This window comes from Crinia signifera, chromosome 6 (genome assembly GCF_055691185.1).
Source record: "Crinia signifera chromosome 6, ASM5569118v1, whole genome shotgun sequence".
NCBI lineage: Eukaryota > Metazoa > Chordata > Amphibia > Anura > Myobatrachidae > Crinia > Crinia signifera.
In genome coordinates, this window is record NC_139222.1 from 295,179,781 (window position 1) to 295,197,278 (window position 17,498).

The 17,498-nt window shown below is 58.4% G+C and overlaps 1 protein-coding gene across 3 annotated transcripts in view; it reads left to right on the forward strand.

Moving 5' to 3' along the window:
- HSPA12A (heat shock protein family A (Hsp70) member 12A) overlaps window positions 1-17,498 on the forward strand; it is a 310,784-nt gene that overhangs the window by 12,524 nt on the left and 280,762 nt on the right. Inside the window, exon 1 of one of the 3 annotated variants that reach the window (XM_083149955.1) lies at window positions 9,586-9,933. The exons of 1 other annotated variant lie outside the window; for it this stretch is intronic. In XM_083149955.1, coding sequence (XP_083006081.1) covers window positions 9,906-9,933 — 28 coding nt within the window. In that variant the 5' untranslated portion in view covers window positions 9,586-9,905. Of the gene's footprint in view, window positions 1-9,585; window positions 9,934-16,564; window positions 16,801-17,498 lie in introns of those variants that run through there. One more of the 3 variants, XM_083149952.1, reaches the window with a different exon arrangement.

A 17,498-nucleotide genomic window follows, 5' to 3' on the forward strand; every position in this document is an offset into this window, starting at 1 on the left:
TGTCACCCCATGCCCTGCCACCTCACACCCTCCCCCTTTCGCCAATGTCACCTCATGCCCTGCCACCACACCCTCCCCCTTTCGCCAATGTCCCCTCATGCCCTGCCACCTCATACCCTCCACCTTTCGCCAATGTCACCTCATGCCCTGCCACCTTACACCTTCCCCCTTTTTGCCAATGTCACCTCATGCCCTGCCACCTCACACCCTCCACCTTTCGCCAATGTCACCTCATGCCCTGCCACCACACCCTCCCCCTTTCGCCAATGTCACCTCATGCCCTGCCACCTCACACCCTCCCCCTTTCGCCACTGTCACCTCATACCCTGTCACCACATCCTCCCCCTTTCGCCACTGTCACCTCATGCCCTGCCACCACACCCTCCACCTTTCGCCAATGTCACCTCATGCCCTGCCACCTCACACCCTCCCAATTTCGCCAATGTCACCTCATGCCCTGCTACCTCACACCCTGCCCCTTTCGCCAATGTCACCTCATGCCCTGCCACCACACCCTGCCCCTTTCGCCAATTTCACCTCATGCCCTGCCACCTCACACCCTGCCCCTTTCGCCAATGTCACCTCATGCCCTGCCACCTCACACCCTCCCCCTTTCGCCAATTTCACCTCATGCCCTGCAACCTCACACCCTGCCCCTTTCGCCAATGTCACCTCATGACCTGCCACCACACCCTCCCCCTTTCGCCAATGTCACCTCATGCCCTGCCACCACACCTGCCCCTTTCGCCAATGTCACCTCATGCCCTGCCACCACACCCTGCCCCGTTCGCCAATGTAACCTCATGCCCTGCAACCACACCCTCCCCCTTTCGCCAATGTCACCTCATGCCCTGCCACCTCACACCCTGCCCCTTTCGCCAATGTCACCTCATACCCTGCCACCACACCCTCCCCTTTTCGCCAATGTCACCTCATGCCCTGCCACCACACCCTCCCCCTTTCGCCAATGTCACCTCATACCCTGCCACCACACCCTCCCCTTTTCGCCAATGTCACCCCATGCCCTGCCACCTCACACCCTCCCCCTTTCGCCAATGTCACCTCATGCCCTGCCACCACACCCTCCCCCTTTCGCCAATGTCCCCTCATGCCCTGCCACCTCATACCCTCCACCTTTCGCCAATGTCACCTCATGCCCTGCCACCTCACACCCTCCACCTTTCGCCAATGTCACCTCATGCCCTGCCACCACACCCTCCCCCTTTCGCCAATGTCACCTTATGCCCTGCCACCTCACACCCTCCCCCTTTCGCCACTGTCACCTCATACCCTGTCACAACACCCTCCCCCTTTCGCCACTGTCACCTCATGCCCTGCCACCTCACACCCTGCCCCTTTCGCCAATGTCACCTCATGCCCTGCCACCTCACACCCTCCACCTTTCGCCAATGTCACCTCATGCCCTGCCACCACACCCTCCCAATTTCGCCAATGTCACCTCATGCCCTGCCACCTCACACCCTGCCCCTTTCGCCAATGTCACCTCATGCCCTGCCACCTCACACCCTGCCCCTTTCGCCAATGTCACCTCATGCCCTGCCACCTCACACCCTCCCCCTTTCGCCAATTTCACCTCATGCCCTGCAACCTCACACCCTGCCCCTTTCGCCAATGTCACCTCATGCCCTGCCACCACACCCTCCCCCCATTCGCCAATGTCACCTCATGCCCTGCCACCACACCCTGCCCCTTTCGCCAATGTCAACTCATGCCCTGCCACCACACCCTGCCCCTTTCACCAATGTCACCTCATGCCCTGCCACCACACCCTCCCCCTTTCGCCAATGTCACCTCATGCCCTGCCACCACACCCTCCCCCTTTCGCCAATGTCACCTCATGTCCTGCCACCACACCCTGCCCCTTTCGCCAATGTCACCTCATGCCCTGCCACCTCACACCCTCCCCCTTTCGCCAATTTCACCTCATGCCCTGCAACCTCACACCCTGCCCCTTTCGCCAATGTCACCTCATGCCCTGCCACCACACCCTCCCCCCATTCGCCAATGTCACCTCATGCCCTGCCACCACACCCTGCCCCTTTCGCCAATGTCAACTCATGCCCTGCCACCACACCCTGCCCCTTTCACCAATGTCACCTCATGCCCTGCCACCACACCCTCCCCCTTTCGCCAATGTCACCTCATGCCCTGCCACCACACCCTCCCCCTTTCGCCAATGTCACCTCATGTCCTGCCACCACACCCTGCCCCTTTCACCAATGTCACCTCATGCCCTGCCACCACACCCTCCCCCTTTCGCCAATGTCACCTCATGCCCCGCCACCACACCCTGCCCCTTTCGCCAATGTCACCTCATGCCCTGCCACCACACCCTCCCCCTTTCGCCAATGTCACCTCATGCCCTGCCACCTCACACCCTGCCCCTTTCGCCAATGTCACCTCATGCCCTGCCACCACACCCTCCCCCTTTCGCCAATGTCACCTCATGCCCTGCCACCTCACACCCTGCCCCTTTCGCTAATGTCACCTCATGCCCTGCCACCACACCCTGCCCCTTTCGCCAATGTCAACTCATGCCCTGCCACCTCACACCCTCCCCCTTTCGCCAATGTCACCTCATGCCCTGCAACCACACCCTCCCCCTTTCGCCAATGGCACCTCATGCCCTGCCACCACACCCTCCCCCTTTCCCCAATGTCACCTCATGCCCTGCCACCTCACACCCTTCCCCATTTCCCAATGTCACCTCATGCCCTGCCACCTCACACCCTCCCCCTTTCGCCAATGTCACCTCATGCCCTGCCACCTCACATCCTCCCCCTTTCGCCAATGTCACCTCATGCCCTGCCACCACACCCTGCCCCTTTCGCCAATGTAACCTCATGCCCTGCCACCACACCCTCCCCCTTTCGCCAATGTCACCTCATACCCTGCCACCTCACACCCTCCCCCTTTCGCCAATGTCACCTCATGCCCTGCCACCACACCCTCCCCCTTTCGCCAATGTCACCTCATACCCTGCCACCTCACACCCTCCCCCTTTCGCCAATGTCCCCTAAGGCCCAACCTCATACCCTCCACCTTTCGCCAATGTCACCTCATGCCCTGCCACCTCACACCTTCCCCCTTTCGCCAATGTCACCTCATGCCCTGCCACCTCACACCCTCCCCCTTTCGCCAATGTCACCTCATGCCCTGCCACCACACCCTCCCCCTTTCGCCAATGTCACCTCATGCCCTGCCACCTCACACCCTGCCCCTTTCGCCAATGTCACCTCATGCCCTGCCACCTCACACCCTCCCCCTTTCGCCAATGTCACCTCATGCCCTGCAACCTCACACCCTGCCCCTTTCGCCAATGTCACCTCATGCCCTGCCACCACACCCTCCCCCTTTCGCCAATGTCACCTCATGCCCTGCCACCACACCCTACCCCTTTTGCCAATGTCACCTCATGCCCTGCCACCACACCCTGCCCCTTTCAACAATGTCACCTCATGCCCTGCCACCACACCCTCCCCCTTTCGCCAATGTCACCTCATGCCCTGCCACCACACCCTCCCCCTTTCGCCAATGTCACCTCATGCCCTGCCACCTCACACCCTCCCCCTTTCGCCAATGTCACCTCATGCCCTGCCACCACACCCTGCCCCTTTCGCCAATGTCACCTCATGCCCGGCCACCACACCCTCCCCCTTTCTCCAATGTCACCTCATGCCCTGCCACCTCACACCCTCCCCCTTTCGCCACTGTCACCTCATACCCTGCCACCACACCCTCCCCCTTTCGCCACTGTCACCTCATGCCCTGCCACCACACCCTCCACCTTTCGCCAATGTCACCTCATGCCCTGCCACCTCACATCCTCCCCCTTTCGCCAATGTCACCTCATGCCCTGCCACCACACCCTGCCCCTTTCGCCAATGTAACCTCATGCCCTGCCACCACACCCTCCCCCTTTCGCCAATGTCACCTCATACCCTTCCACCTCACACCCTCCCCCTTTCGCCAATGTCACCTCATGCCCTGCCACCTCACACCCTCCCCCTTTCGCCAATGTCACCTCATGCCCTGCCACCACACCCTGCCCCTTTCGCCAATGTCACCTCATGCCCTGCCACCACACCCTCCCCCTTTCGCCAATGTCACCTCATGCCCTGCCACCTCACACCCTCCCCCTTTCGCCACTGTCACCTCATGCCCTGCCACCTCACACCCTCCCCCTTTCGCCACTGTCACCTCATACCCTGCCACCACACCCTCCCCCTTTCGCCACTGTCACCTCATGCCCTGCCACCACACCCTCCACCTTTCGCCAATGTCACCTCATGCCCTGCCACCACACCCTCCCAATTTCGCCAATGTCACCTCATGCCCTGCCACCTCACACCCTGCCCCTTTCGCCAATGTCACCTCATGCCCTGCCACCTCACACCCTGCCCCTTTCGCCAATGTCACCTCATGACCTGCCACCTCACACCCTCCCCCTTTCGCCAATGTCACCTCATGCCCTGCAACCTCACACCCTGCCCCTTTCGCCAATGTCACCTCATGCCCTGCCACCACACCCTCCCCCTTTCGCCAATGTCACCTCATGCCCTGCCACCACACCCTGCCCCTTTCGCCAATGTCACCTCATGCTCTGCCACCACACCCTCCCCCTTTTTGCCAATGTCACCTCATGCCCTGCCACCACTTCCTCCCCCTTTCGTCAATGTCACCTCATGCCCTGCCACCACACCCTGCCCCTTTTGCCAATGTCACCTCATGCCCTGCCACCACACCCTGCCCCTTTCGCCAATGTCACCTCATGCCCTGCCACCACACCCTCCCCCTTTCGCCAATGTCACCTCATGCCCTGCCACCACACCCTGCCCCTTTCGCCAATGTCACCTCATGCCCTGCCACCACACCCTCCCCCTTTCGCCAATGTCACCTCATGCCCTGCCACCACACCCTGCCCCTTTCGCCAATGTCACCTCATGCCCTGCCACCACACCCTCCCCCTTTCGCCAATGTCGCCTCATGCCCTGCCACCACACCCTGCCCCTTTCGCCAATGTCACCTCATGCCCTGCCACCACACCCTGCCCCTTTCACCAATGTCACCTCATGCCCTGCCACCACACCCTCCCCCTTTCGCCAATGTCACCTCATGCCCTGCCACCACACCCTCCCCCTTTCGCCAATGTCACCTCATGCCCTGCCACCACACCCTGCCCCTTTCGCCAATGTCACCTCATGCCCTGCCACCACACCCTGCCCCTTTCACCAATGTCACCTCATGCCCTGCCACCACACCCTCCCCCTTTCGCCAATGTCACCTCATGCCCTGCCACCACACCCTCCCCCTTTCGCCAATGTCACCTCATGCCCTGCCACCACACCCTCCCCCTTTCGCCAATGTCACTTCATGCCCTGCCACCTCACACCCTCCCCCTTTCGCCAATGTCACCTCATGCCCTGCCACCACACCCTCCCCCTTTCGCCAATGTCACCTCATGCCCTGCCACCTCACACCCTCCCCCTTTCGCCAATGTCACCTCATGCCCTGCCACCTCACACCCTCCCCCTTTCGCCAATGTCCCCTAAGGCCCAACCTCATACCCTCCACCTTTCGCCAATGTCACCTCATGCCCTGCCACCTCACACCTTCCCCCTTTCGCCAATGTCACCTCATGCCCTGCCACCTCACACCCTCCCCTTTCGCCAATGTCACCTCATGCCCTGCCACCACACCCTCCCCCTTTCGCCAATGTCACCTCATGCCCTGCCACCTCACACCCTCCCCCTTTCGCCAATGTCACCTCATGCCCTGCCACCTCACACCCTCCCCCTTTCGCCAATGTCAACTCATGCCCTGCCACCTCACACCCTCCCCCTTTCGCCAATGTCACCTCATGCCCTGCAACCACACCCTCCCCCTTTCGCCAATGGCACCTCATGCCCTGCCACCTCACACCCTCCCCCTTTCCCCAATGTCACCTCATGCCCTGCCACCTCACACCCTCCCCCTTTCCCCAATGTCACCTCATGCCCTGCCACCTCACACCCTCCCCCTTTCGCCAATGTCACCTCATGCCCTGCCACCTCACATCCTCCCCCTTTCGCCAATGTCACCTCATGCCCTGCCACCACACCCTGCCCCTTTCGCCAATGTAACCTCATGCCCTGCCACCACACCCTCCCCCTTTCGCCAATGTCACCTCATACCCTGCCACCTCACACCCTCCCCCTTTCGCCAATGTCACCTCATGCCCTGCCACCACACCCTCCCCCTTTCGCCAATGTCACCTCATACCCTGCCACCTCACACCCTCCCCCTTTCGCCACTGTCCCCTAAGGCCCAACCTCATACCCTCCACCTTTCGCCAATGTCACCTCATGCCCTGCCACCTCACACCTTCCCCCTTTCGCCAATGTCACCTCATGCCCTGCCACCTCACACCCTCCCCCTTTCGCCAATGTCACCTCATGCCCTGCCACCACACCCTCCCCCTTTCGCCAATGTCACCTCATGCCCTGCCACCTCACACCCTGCCCCTTTCGCCAATGTCACCTCATGCCCTGCCACCTCACACCCTCCCCCTTTCGCCAATGTCACCTCATGCCCTGCAACCTCACACCCTGCCCCTTTCGCCAATGTCACCTCATGCCCTGCCACCACACCCTACCCCTTTCGCCAATGTCACCTCATGCCCTGCCACCACACCCTACCCCTTTTGCCAATGTCACCTCATGCCCTGCCACCACACCCTGCCCCTTTCAACAATGTCACCTCATGCCCTGCCACCACACCCTCCCCCTTTCGCCAATGTCACCTCATGCCCTGCCACCACACCCTCCCCCTTTCGCCAATGTCACCTCATGCCCTGCCACCACACCCTCCCCCTTTCGCCAATGTCACCTCATGCCCTGCCACCTCACACCCTCCCCCTTTCGCCAATGTCACCTCATGCCCTGCCACCACACCCTGCCCCTTTCGCCAATGTCACCTCATGCCCGGCCACCACACCCTCCCCCTTTCTCCAATGTCACCTCATGCCCTGCCACCTCACACCCTCCCCCTTTCGCCACTGTCACCTCATACCCTGCCACCACACCCTCCCCCTTTCGCCACTGTCACCTCATGCCCTGCCACCACACCACCTCCCCCTTTCGCCAATGTCACCTCATGCCCTGCCACCTCACACCCTCCCCCTTTCACCAATGTCACCTCATGCCCTGCCACCACACCCTCCCCCTTTCACCAATGTCACCTCATGCCCTGCCACCACACCCTGCCCCTTTCGCCAATGTCACCTCATGCCCTGCCACCTCACACCCTCCCCCTTTCGCCAATGTCACCTCATGCCCTGCCACCTCACACCCTCCCCCTTTCGCCAATGTCACCTCATGCCCTGCCACCACACCCTCCCCCTTTCGCCAATGTCACCTCATGCCCTGCCACCACACCCTCCCCCTTTCGCCAATGTCACCTCATGCCCTGCCACCACACCCTGCCCCTTTCGCCAATGTCACCTCATGCCCTGCCACCACACCCTCCCCCTTTCGCCAATGTCACCTCATGCCCTGCCACTACACCCTGCCCCTTTCGCCAATGTCACCTCATGCCCTGCCACCTCACACCCTCCCCCTTTCGCCAATGTCACCTCATGCCCTGCCACCACACCCTCCCCCTTTCGCCAATGTCACCTCATGCCCTGCCACCACACCCTCCCCCTTTCGCCAATGTCACCTCATGCCCGGCCACCTCACACCCTGCCCCTTTCGCCAATGTCACCTCATGCCCTGCCACCTCACCCTCCCCCTTTCGCCAATGTCACCTCATGCCCTGCCACCTCACACCCTCCCCCTTTCGCCAATGTCACCTCATGCCCTGCCACTACACCCTGCCCCTTTCGCCAATGTCACCTCATGCCCTGCCACCTCACACCCTCCCCCTTTCGCCAATGTCACCTCATGCCCTGCCACCACACCCTCCCCCTTTCGCCAATGTCACCTCATGCCCTGCCACCACACCCTCCCCCTTTCGCCAATGTCACCTCATGCCCGGCCACCTCACACCCTGCCCCTTTCGCCAATGTCACCTCATGCCCTGCCACCTCACCCTCCCCCTTTCGCCAATGTCACCTCATGCCCTGCCACCACACCCTCCCCCTTTCGCCAATGTCACCTCATGCCCTGCCACCACACCCTCCCCCTTTCGCCAATGTCACCTCATGCCCTGCCACTACACCCTGCCCCTTTCGCCAATGTCACCTCATGCCCTGCCACCTCACACCCTCCCCCTTTCGCCAATGTCACCTCATGCCCTGCCACCACACCCTCCCCCTTTCGCCAATGTCACCTCATGCCCTGCCACCACACCCTCCCCCTTTCGCCAATGTCACCTCATGCCCTGCCACCACACCCTGCCCCTTTCGCCAATGTCACCTCATGCCCTGCCACCTCACACCCTCCCCCTTTCGCCAATGTCACCTCATGCCCTGCCACCTCACACCCTGCCCCTTTCGCCAATGTCACCTCATGCCCTGCCACCTCACACCCTGCCCCTTTCGCCAATGTCACCTCATGCCCTGCCACCACACCCTCCCCCTTTCGCCAATGTCACCTCATGCCCTGCCACCACACCCTCCCCCTTTCGCCAATGTCACCTCATGCCCTGCCACCACACCCTGCCCCTTTCGCCAATGTCACCTCATGCCCTGCCACCTCACACCCTCCCCCTTTCGCCAATGTCACCTCATGCCCTGCCACCTCACACCCTGCCCCTTTCGCCAATGTCACCTCATGCCCTGCCACCTCACACCCTGCCCCTTTCGCCAATGTCACCTCATGCCCTGCCACCTCCCTCTTTCGCCAATGTCACCTCATGCCCTGCCACCTCACACCCTGCCCCTTTCGCCAATGTCACCTCATGCCCTACCACCTCACCCTCCCCCTTTCGCCAATGTCACCTCATGCCCTGCCACCACACCCACTCTCTCTCATCGTCACCTCACACCCTCGATTTAAGCCAGTATCTTTCGTCTTTTATATCTTACATACAGATAGTGGTAGATTCTCAATTAGTTCAGTAGCATTTCCCAGGTGCATGAGGGAGGGGTTAATTACTGGGTAAGTAACAAGACATTTTTCCCCCAGCACACTGAGCAATGCTAGTAACCAATCTAGAACACTACATGATAATAGAATTCAGAGATATTGGTTACATATACCTGCGCAGGTGTATGCTATGCCCCCAAGCCGCTTGTTGTTAGAGGCAGAAGGGAGCCCATATTAGGAGGAGATGTGGGTCCTGATAGGCCACATGGAGTAGTCTGGGGTTGCTCCAAGGTAGGTAGCTCTTAGTCTTTTATATCTTCTAGTGTGTATGGGCTTTAAAGCCTTTGCCAGGGAGGGATACAGAGGAAATGTACAGTAATTTGCTGATCATTTATAATGGCCAATGCCTTTCTACCAGAGTGTCAGCTCACAGGGCAAGACATGGCATACTGGACTACACAGAGAAGCCAATGTATATAAAGGAGATGTTTGGCGCACAGAACAGATGGTCAGAGAGTGCAGGAGACGCTCCTGTATGTACATAGATGACTGTGCTGGAAACTGGTGGGGCCTCGGCTGCAGAGAATCTCAGGGAATGACTTCTCTCTGCATCCCGGACCCATCTCCAGCCGTCCAGTGAGAACAGCTGACATTAGCACTGCAGTATCCTGTATCCTGCAGACTCCAGGGGGGACACAGAGGTCCCCTGTCTGCGGGAAGAGGCAGGAAAGGGGCGGGCAGAGGTATCTCTCTGTGTGATGTGATGAATGCAGTCTATAGACGTCACACACTCCTGCAATGGCTGTGAGAGGAGCATAAGGAGCAGCAGCAGCAGCACCACCAGCAGCAGAGAGCACGCTTACTGCAGGGATCAGCATGTCTGCCAGGGACGTCCAGGCTGCAGGTAGGAACCGGACCACAGACACATGGCACAGGGTAGGCACATAGTACCAGGGACGTCCAGGCTGCAGGTAGGAAACAGACCACAGACACATGGCACAGGGTGGGCACATAGTACAGGGACGTCCAGGCTGCAGGTAGGAACCAGACCACAGACACATAGCACAGGGTAGGCACATAGTACCAGGGACGTCCAGGCTGCAGGTAGGAACCAGACCACAGACACATGGCACAGGGTGGGCACATAGTACCAGGGACGTCCAGGCCGCAGGTAGGAACCAGACCACAGACACATGGCACAGGGTAGGCATATAGTACCAGGGACGTCCAGGCTGCAGGTAGGAACCAGACCACAGACACATGGCAATGGGTGGGCACATAGTACCAGGGACGTCCAGGCCGCAGGTAGGAACCAGACCACAGACACATGGCACAGGGTAGGCACATAGTACCAGGGACGTCCAGGCTGCAGGTAGGAACCAGACCACAGACACATGGCACAGGGTGGGTACATAGTACAGGGACGTCCAGGCTGCAGGTAGGAACCAGACCACAGACACATGGCAATGGGTGGGCACATAGTACCAGGGACGTCCAGGCCGCAGGTAGGAACCAGACCACAGACACATGGCACAGGGTAGGCACATAGTACCAGGGACGTCCAGGCTGCAGGTAGGAACCAGACCACAGACACATAGCACAGGGTGGGCACATAGTACCAGGGACGTCCAGGATGCAGGTAGGAAACAGACCACAGACACATGGCACAGGGTGGGCACATAGTGCCAAGGACGTCCAGGCTGCAGGTAGGAACCAGACCACAGACACATGGCACAGGGTGGGCACATAGTACCAGGGACGTCCAGGCCGCAGGTAGGAACCAGACCACAGACACATGGCACAGGGTGGGCACATAGTACCAGGGACGTCCAGGATGCAGGTAGGAAACAGACCACAGACACATGGCACAGGGTGGGCACATAGTACCAGGGACGTCCAGGCCGCAGGTAGGAACCAGACCACAGACACATGGCACAGGGTGGGCACATAGTACCAGGGACGTCCAGGCCGCAGGTAGGAACCAGACCACAGACACATGGCACAGGGTGGGCACATAGTACCAGGGACGTCCAGGCCGCAGGTAGGAACCAGACCACAGACACATGGCACAGGGTGGGCACATAGTACCAGGGACGTCCAGGCTGCAGGGAGGAACCAGACCACAGACACATGGCACAGGGTGGGCACATAGTACCAGGGACCTCCAGGCTGCAGGTAGGAACCAGACCACAGACACATGGCACAGGGTGGGCACATAGTACCAGGGACGTCCAGGATGCAGGTAGGAACCAGACCACAGACACATGGCACAGTGTGAGCACATGGTACCAGGGACGTCCAGGATGCAGGTAGGAACCAGACCACAGACACATGGCACAGGGTGGGCACATAATACAGGGACGTCCAGGCTGCAGGTAGGAACCGGACCACAGACACATGGCACAGGGTGGGCACATAGTACCAGGGACGTCAATGCTGCAGGTAGGAACCAGACCACAGACACATGGCACAGGGTGGGCACATAGTACCAGGGACGTCCAGGCTGCAGGGAGGAACCAGACCACAGACACATGGCACAGGGTGGGCACATAGTACCAGGGACGTCCAGGCCGCAGGTAGGAACCAGACCACAGACACATGGCACAGGGTGGGCACATAGTACCAGGGACGTCCAGGCCGCAGGTAGGAACCAGACCACAGACACATGGCACAGGGTGGGCACATAGTACCAGGGACGTCCAGGCTGCAGGTAGGAACCAGACCACAGACACATGGCACAGGGTGGGCACATAGTACCAGGGACGTCCAGGCTGCAGGTAGGAACCAGACCACAGACACATGGCACAGGGTGGGCACATAGTACCAGGGACGTCCAGGCTGCAGGGAGGAACCAGACCACAGACACATGGCACAGGGTGGGCACATAATACAGGGACGTCCAGGCTGCAGGTAGGAACCGGACCACAGACACATGGCACAGGGTGGGCACATAGTACCAGGGACGTCCAGGCTGCAGGGAGGAACCAGACCACAGACACATGGCACAGGGTGGGCACATAATGCAGGGACGTCCAGGCTGCAGGTAGGAACCAGACCACAGACACATGGCACAGGGTGGGCACATAGTACCAGGGACGTCCAGGCCGCAGGTAGGAACCAGACCACAGACACATGGCACAGGGTGGGCACATAGTACCAGGGACGTCCAGGCTGCAGGTAGGAACCAGACCACAGACACATGGCACAGGGTGGGCACATAGTACCAGGGACGTCCAGGATGCAGGTAGGAACCAGACCACAGACACAGGGCACAGGGTGGGCACATAGTACCAGGGACGTCCAGGCCACAGGTAGGAACCAGACCACAGATACATGGCACAGGGTGGGCACATAGTACCAGGGACGTCCAGGCTGCAGGGAGGAACCAGACCACAGACACATGGCACAGGGTGGGCACATAGTACCAGGGATATCCAGGCTGCAGGTAGGAACTAGACCACAGACACATGGCACAGGCTGGGCACATAGTACCAGGGACATCCAGGCTGCAGGTAGGAACCAGACCACAGACACATGGCACAGGGTGGGTACATAGTACCAGGGACGTCCACGCTGCAGGTAGGAACCAGACCACAGACACATGGCACAGGGTGGGCACATAGTACCAGGGACGTCCAGGCTGCAGGTAGGAACCAGACCACAGACACATGGCACAGGGTGGGCACATAGTACCAGGGACGTCCAGGCTGCAGGTAGGAACCAGACCACAGACACATGGCACAGGGTGGGCACATAGTACCAGGGACGTCCAGGCTGCAGGTAGGAACCAGACCACAGACACATGGCACAGGGTGGGCACATAGTACCAGGGACGTCCAGGCTGCAGGTAGGAACCAGACCACAGACACATGGCACAGGGTGGGCACATAGTACCAAGGACATCCAGGCTGCAGGTAGGAACTAGACCACAGACACATGGCACAGGGTGGGCACATAATGCAGGGACGTCCAGGCTGCAGGTAGGAACCAGACCACAGTGCCAGGGCCATGTGGAGGTATATACAGTACATGTATGGATATAGAGGCACAGATGTGCTGCTCTGCACTGAGAACGGTGCCAGGGCCGTGTGGTGGTATATACAGTACATGTATGAATATATAGGCACAGATGTGCTGCTCTGCACTGAGGACAGTGCCACGGGTGTGTGTGGGGTATATACAGTATATGTGTATATATACAGTATACATATATATATATATATATATATATATATATATACACATACATACATACATACATACATACATATATATATATATATATATATATATATATATATATATACATACACACACACACATGGGTACCCCTTCCCTTACCAACACTCAGGCTGGAGGGGAATAAGGCGGCACTCCACGGATTTTGGTGAAATCAAAATAGTTTATATCGGCATAAACTGAATGGAAACCATCAACGTTTCAAGGCTCTGTGGCCTTTTCGTCAGGATGTGCTCCAATAGTGCTGAAGTGCTGTGAAGGTCTTTTTGCACAGCATTTTTGGAGCACACCCTGATGAAAAGGCCACAGAGCCTTGAAACGTTGATGGTTTCCATTCAGTTTATGCCGATATAAACTATTTTGATTTCACCAAAATCCGTGGAGTGCCGCCTTATTCCCCTCCAGCCTGAGTGTTGGTAAGGGGTACCTGTGTGTATTTATCAATTGCTTGGGAAGGCACCGCGGTGCTACTTCATTCGTCCGGAGTGCCAAACAATACAAGGACATATATATATATATATATATATAGAGGCACAGATGTGCTGCTCTGCGCCCCAGGAAATGCTTTGCATATTTCCCCAGCTTGAGAGCATACCTCCCAACTTTTGTAGTTCAGTAGGCAGGATGCAGCTGCTGCGCGCCGGAGGCGTGGCCTAATTTGGGGGCGTGGTCTATACTTGCGGCTCCCCCCTGCGAGGCCACGCCCCCATTTTGCCGCTATGGGGGCATGACCCAGAGGCTCTGTGAGCCTCTAGCCATGCCCCCAGCCCCCTGGCTACGGGAATAGACGCTGTGCGCATGCGCACAGCGTTTATTCCCCGCTGCTTAGCAGCTGACAGGGGGGACTCCCAACAGCCCCCCCCACACCGCGGGACACTGCCGCCCGCGGGTGGGACAGTGGGACAGGCCCTGACAATCGGGACTGTCCCGATAAAATCTCATTCCAGGCTCTCATACAGCAGCAGCCCCACTCTCCTGTACACTGACCGCACCACATGGCAGCTCACATCTCTGCATTCCAGGCTCTCATACAGCAGCAGCCTCACTCTCCTGTACACTGACCGCACCACATGGCAGCTCACATCTCTGCATTCCAAGCTCTCATACAGCAGCAGCCCCACTCTCCTGTACACTGACCGCACCACATGGCAGCTCACATCTCTGCATTCCAGGCTCTCATACAGCAGCAGCCCCACTCTCCTGTACACTGACCGCACCACATGGCAGCTCACATCTCTGCATTCCAGGCTCTCATACAGCAGCAGCCCCACTCTCCTGTACACTGACCGCACCACATGGCAGCTCACATCTCTGCATTCCAGGCTCTCATACAGCAGCAGCCCCACTCTCCTGTACACTGACTGCACCACATGGCAGCTCACATCTCTGCATTCCAGGCTCTCATACAGCAGCAGCCCCACTCTCCTGTACACTGACCGCACCACATGGCAGCTCACATCTCTGCATTCCAGGCTCTCATACAGCAGCAGCCCCACTCTCCTGTACACTGACCGCACCACATGGCAGCTCACATCTCTGCATTCCAGGCTCTCATACAGCAGCAGCCCCACTCTCCTGTACACTGACCGCACCACATGGCAGCTCACATCTCTGCATTCCAGGCTCTCATACAGCAGCAGCCCCACTCTCCTGTACACTGACCGCACCACATGGCAGCTCACATCTCTGCATTCCAGGCTCTCATACAGCAGCAGCCCCACTCTCCTGTACACTGACCGCACCACATGGCAGCTCACATCTCTGCATTCCAGGCTCTCATACAGCAGCAGCCCCACTCTCCTGTACACTGACCGCACCACATGGCAGCTCACATCTCTGCATTCCAGGCTCTCATACAGCAGCAGCCCCACTCTCCTGTACACTGACCGCACCACATGGCAGCTCACATCTCTGCATTCCAGGCTCTCATACAGCAGCAGCCCCACTCTCCTGTACACTGACTGCACCACATGGCAGCTCACATCTCTGCATTCCAGGCTCTCATACAGCAGCAGCCCCACTCTCCTGTACACTGACCGCACCACATGGCAGCTCACATCTCTGCATTCCAGGCTCTCATACAGCAGCAGCCCCACTCTCCTGTACACTGACCGCACCACATGGCAGCTCACATCTCTGCATTCCAGGCTCTCATACAGCAGCAGCCCCACTCTCCTGTACACTGACTGCACCACATGGCAGCTCACATCTCTGCATTCCAGGCTCTCATACAGCAGCAGCCCCACTCTCCTGTACACTGACCGCACCACATGGCAGCTCACATCTCTGCATTCCAGGCTCTCATACAGCAGCAGCCCCACTCTCCTGTACACTGACCGCACCACATGGCAGCTCACATCTCTGCATTCCAGGCTCTCATACAGCAGCAGCCCCACTCTCCTGTACACTGACCGCACCACATGGCAGCTCACATCTCTGCATTCCAGGCTCTCATACAGCAGCAGCCCCACTCTCCTGTACACTGACCGCACCACATGGCAGCTCACATCTCTGCATTCCAGGCTCTCATACAGCAGCAGCCCCACTCTCCTGTACACTGACCGCACCACATGGCAGCTTACATCTCTGCATTCCAGGCTCTCATACAGCAGCAGCCCCACTCTCCTGTACACTGACCGCACCACATGGCAGCTCACATCTCTGCATTCCAGGTTCTCATACAGCAGCAGCCCCACTCTCCTGTACACTGACCGCACCACATGGCAGCTCACATCTCTGCATTCCAGGCTCTCATACAGCAGCAGCCCCACTCTCCTGTACACTGACCGCACCACATGGCAGCTCACATCTCTGCATTCCAGGCTCTCATACAGCAGCAGCCCCACTCTCCTGTACACTGACCGCACCACATGGCAGCTCACATCTCTGCATTCCAGGCTCTCATACAGCAGCAGCCCCACTCTCCTGTACACTGACCGCACCACATGGCAGCTCACATCTCTGCATTCCAGGCTCTCATACAGCAGCAGCCCCACTCTCCTGTACACTGACCGCACCACATGGCAGCTCACATCTCTGCATTCCAGGCTCTCATACAGCAGCAGCCCCACTCTCCTGTACACTGACCGCACCACATGGCAGCTCACATCTCTGCATTATAACAAAAGCACCTTATACGCCCCTGAGTAACGCTGCAGCTGGGTTCTACCCTCCATAAATCAGATTATATTACATTGGCTGCAGCAGGGAGGGTCCCGTCTGCTGCTGTCAGGCTGCGTCCCCCCATCACCAGCTGAGGCCAGAACCAGGGGGGGTTCTGAGCTCCAGGCTTTCTGCATTTACAGTGACCTGGTTTCTGCCATTGCAGAGCAATGCTGCAGTGAGATGCCAGACAATGATTCTGCACATCGATGATACCATCTACCCCCAGACCATATGCCGGGGCAGCCATCGCCCCATGCCTTATGTCATCCTATTACTGTATTGTATATATCATCCTCTTCAGCGCACATTATCCTAATAACTGCAGGACAGATCTCCTGGGACCGGCGACCTTCTCTTCCCCACCAAGGTCAGTTCTCATACATTAGTGCTTGTGTCTGAGTAATGGGCAGGAAGTCCCCACTCTGATATACTGTGCTGTACACTCCAATTACTGGGAGACCGGATCATTGGATCTGGCACATGTCATATTGCACTAGTCATACTGGCTGCTTCTGCGTGTAGCCCACACTGCAATGTGGCTCAGAGCTAGGACACACCCCTCCCACACCTAACTCTCTGCACATGTTACATCTTCCCCCTGCAGTGCAGCATGGTGTTACCCAGGTGGCTCAGTTACTGGCTGCAGTAACATGTAGCCCACACATGCTGGCAGCTGTATTCTCACACCACAATGTAGCTCTGATCTAGGACACACCACTCCCACACCTAACTCTCTGCACCTGTTACATCTGCCCCCTGCAGCGCAGCAAGGTGATACCCAGGTGCTCAGTTACTGGCTGATTCTACATGTAGCCCACACATGCTGGCAGCTGTATTCTCACACTGCAATGTGGCTCAGAGCAAGGACACACCCCTCCCACACCTAACTCTCTGCACATGTTACATCTGCCCCCTGCAGTGCAGCAAGGTGATACCCAGGTGCTCAGTAACTGGCTGCTTCTGCGTGTAACCCACACTGCAATGTGGCTCAGAGCTAGGACACACCCCTCCCACACCTAACTCTCTGCACATGTTACATCTTCCCCCTGCAGCGCAGCATGGTAT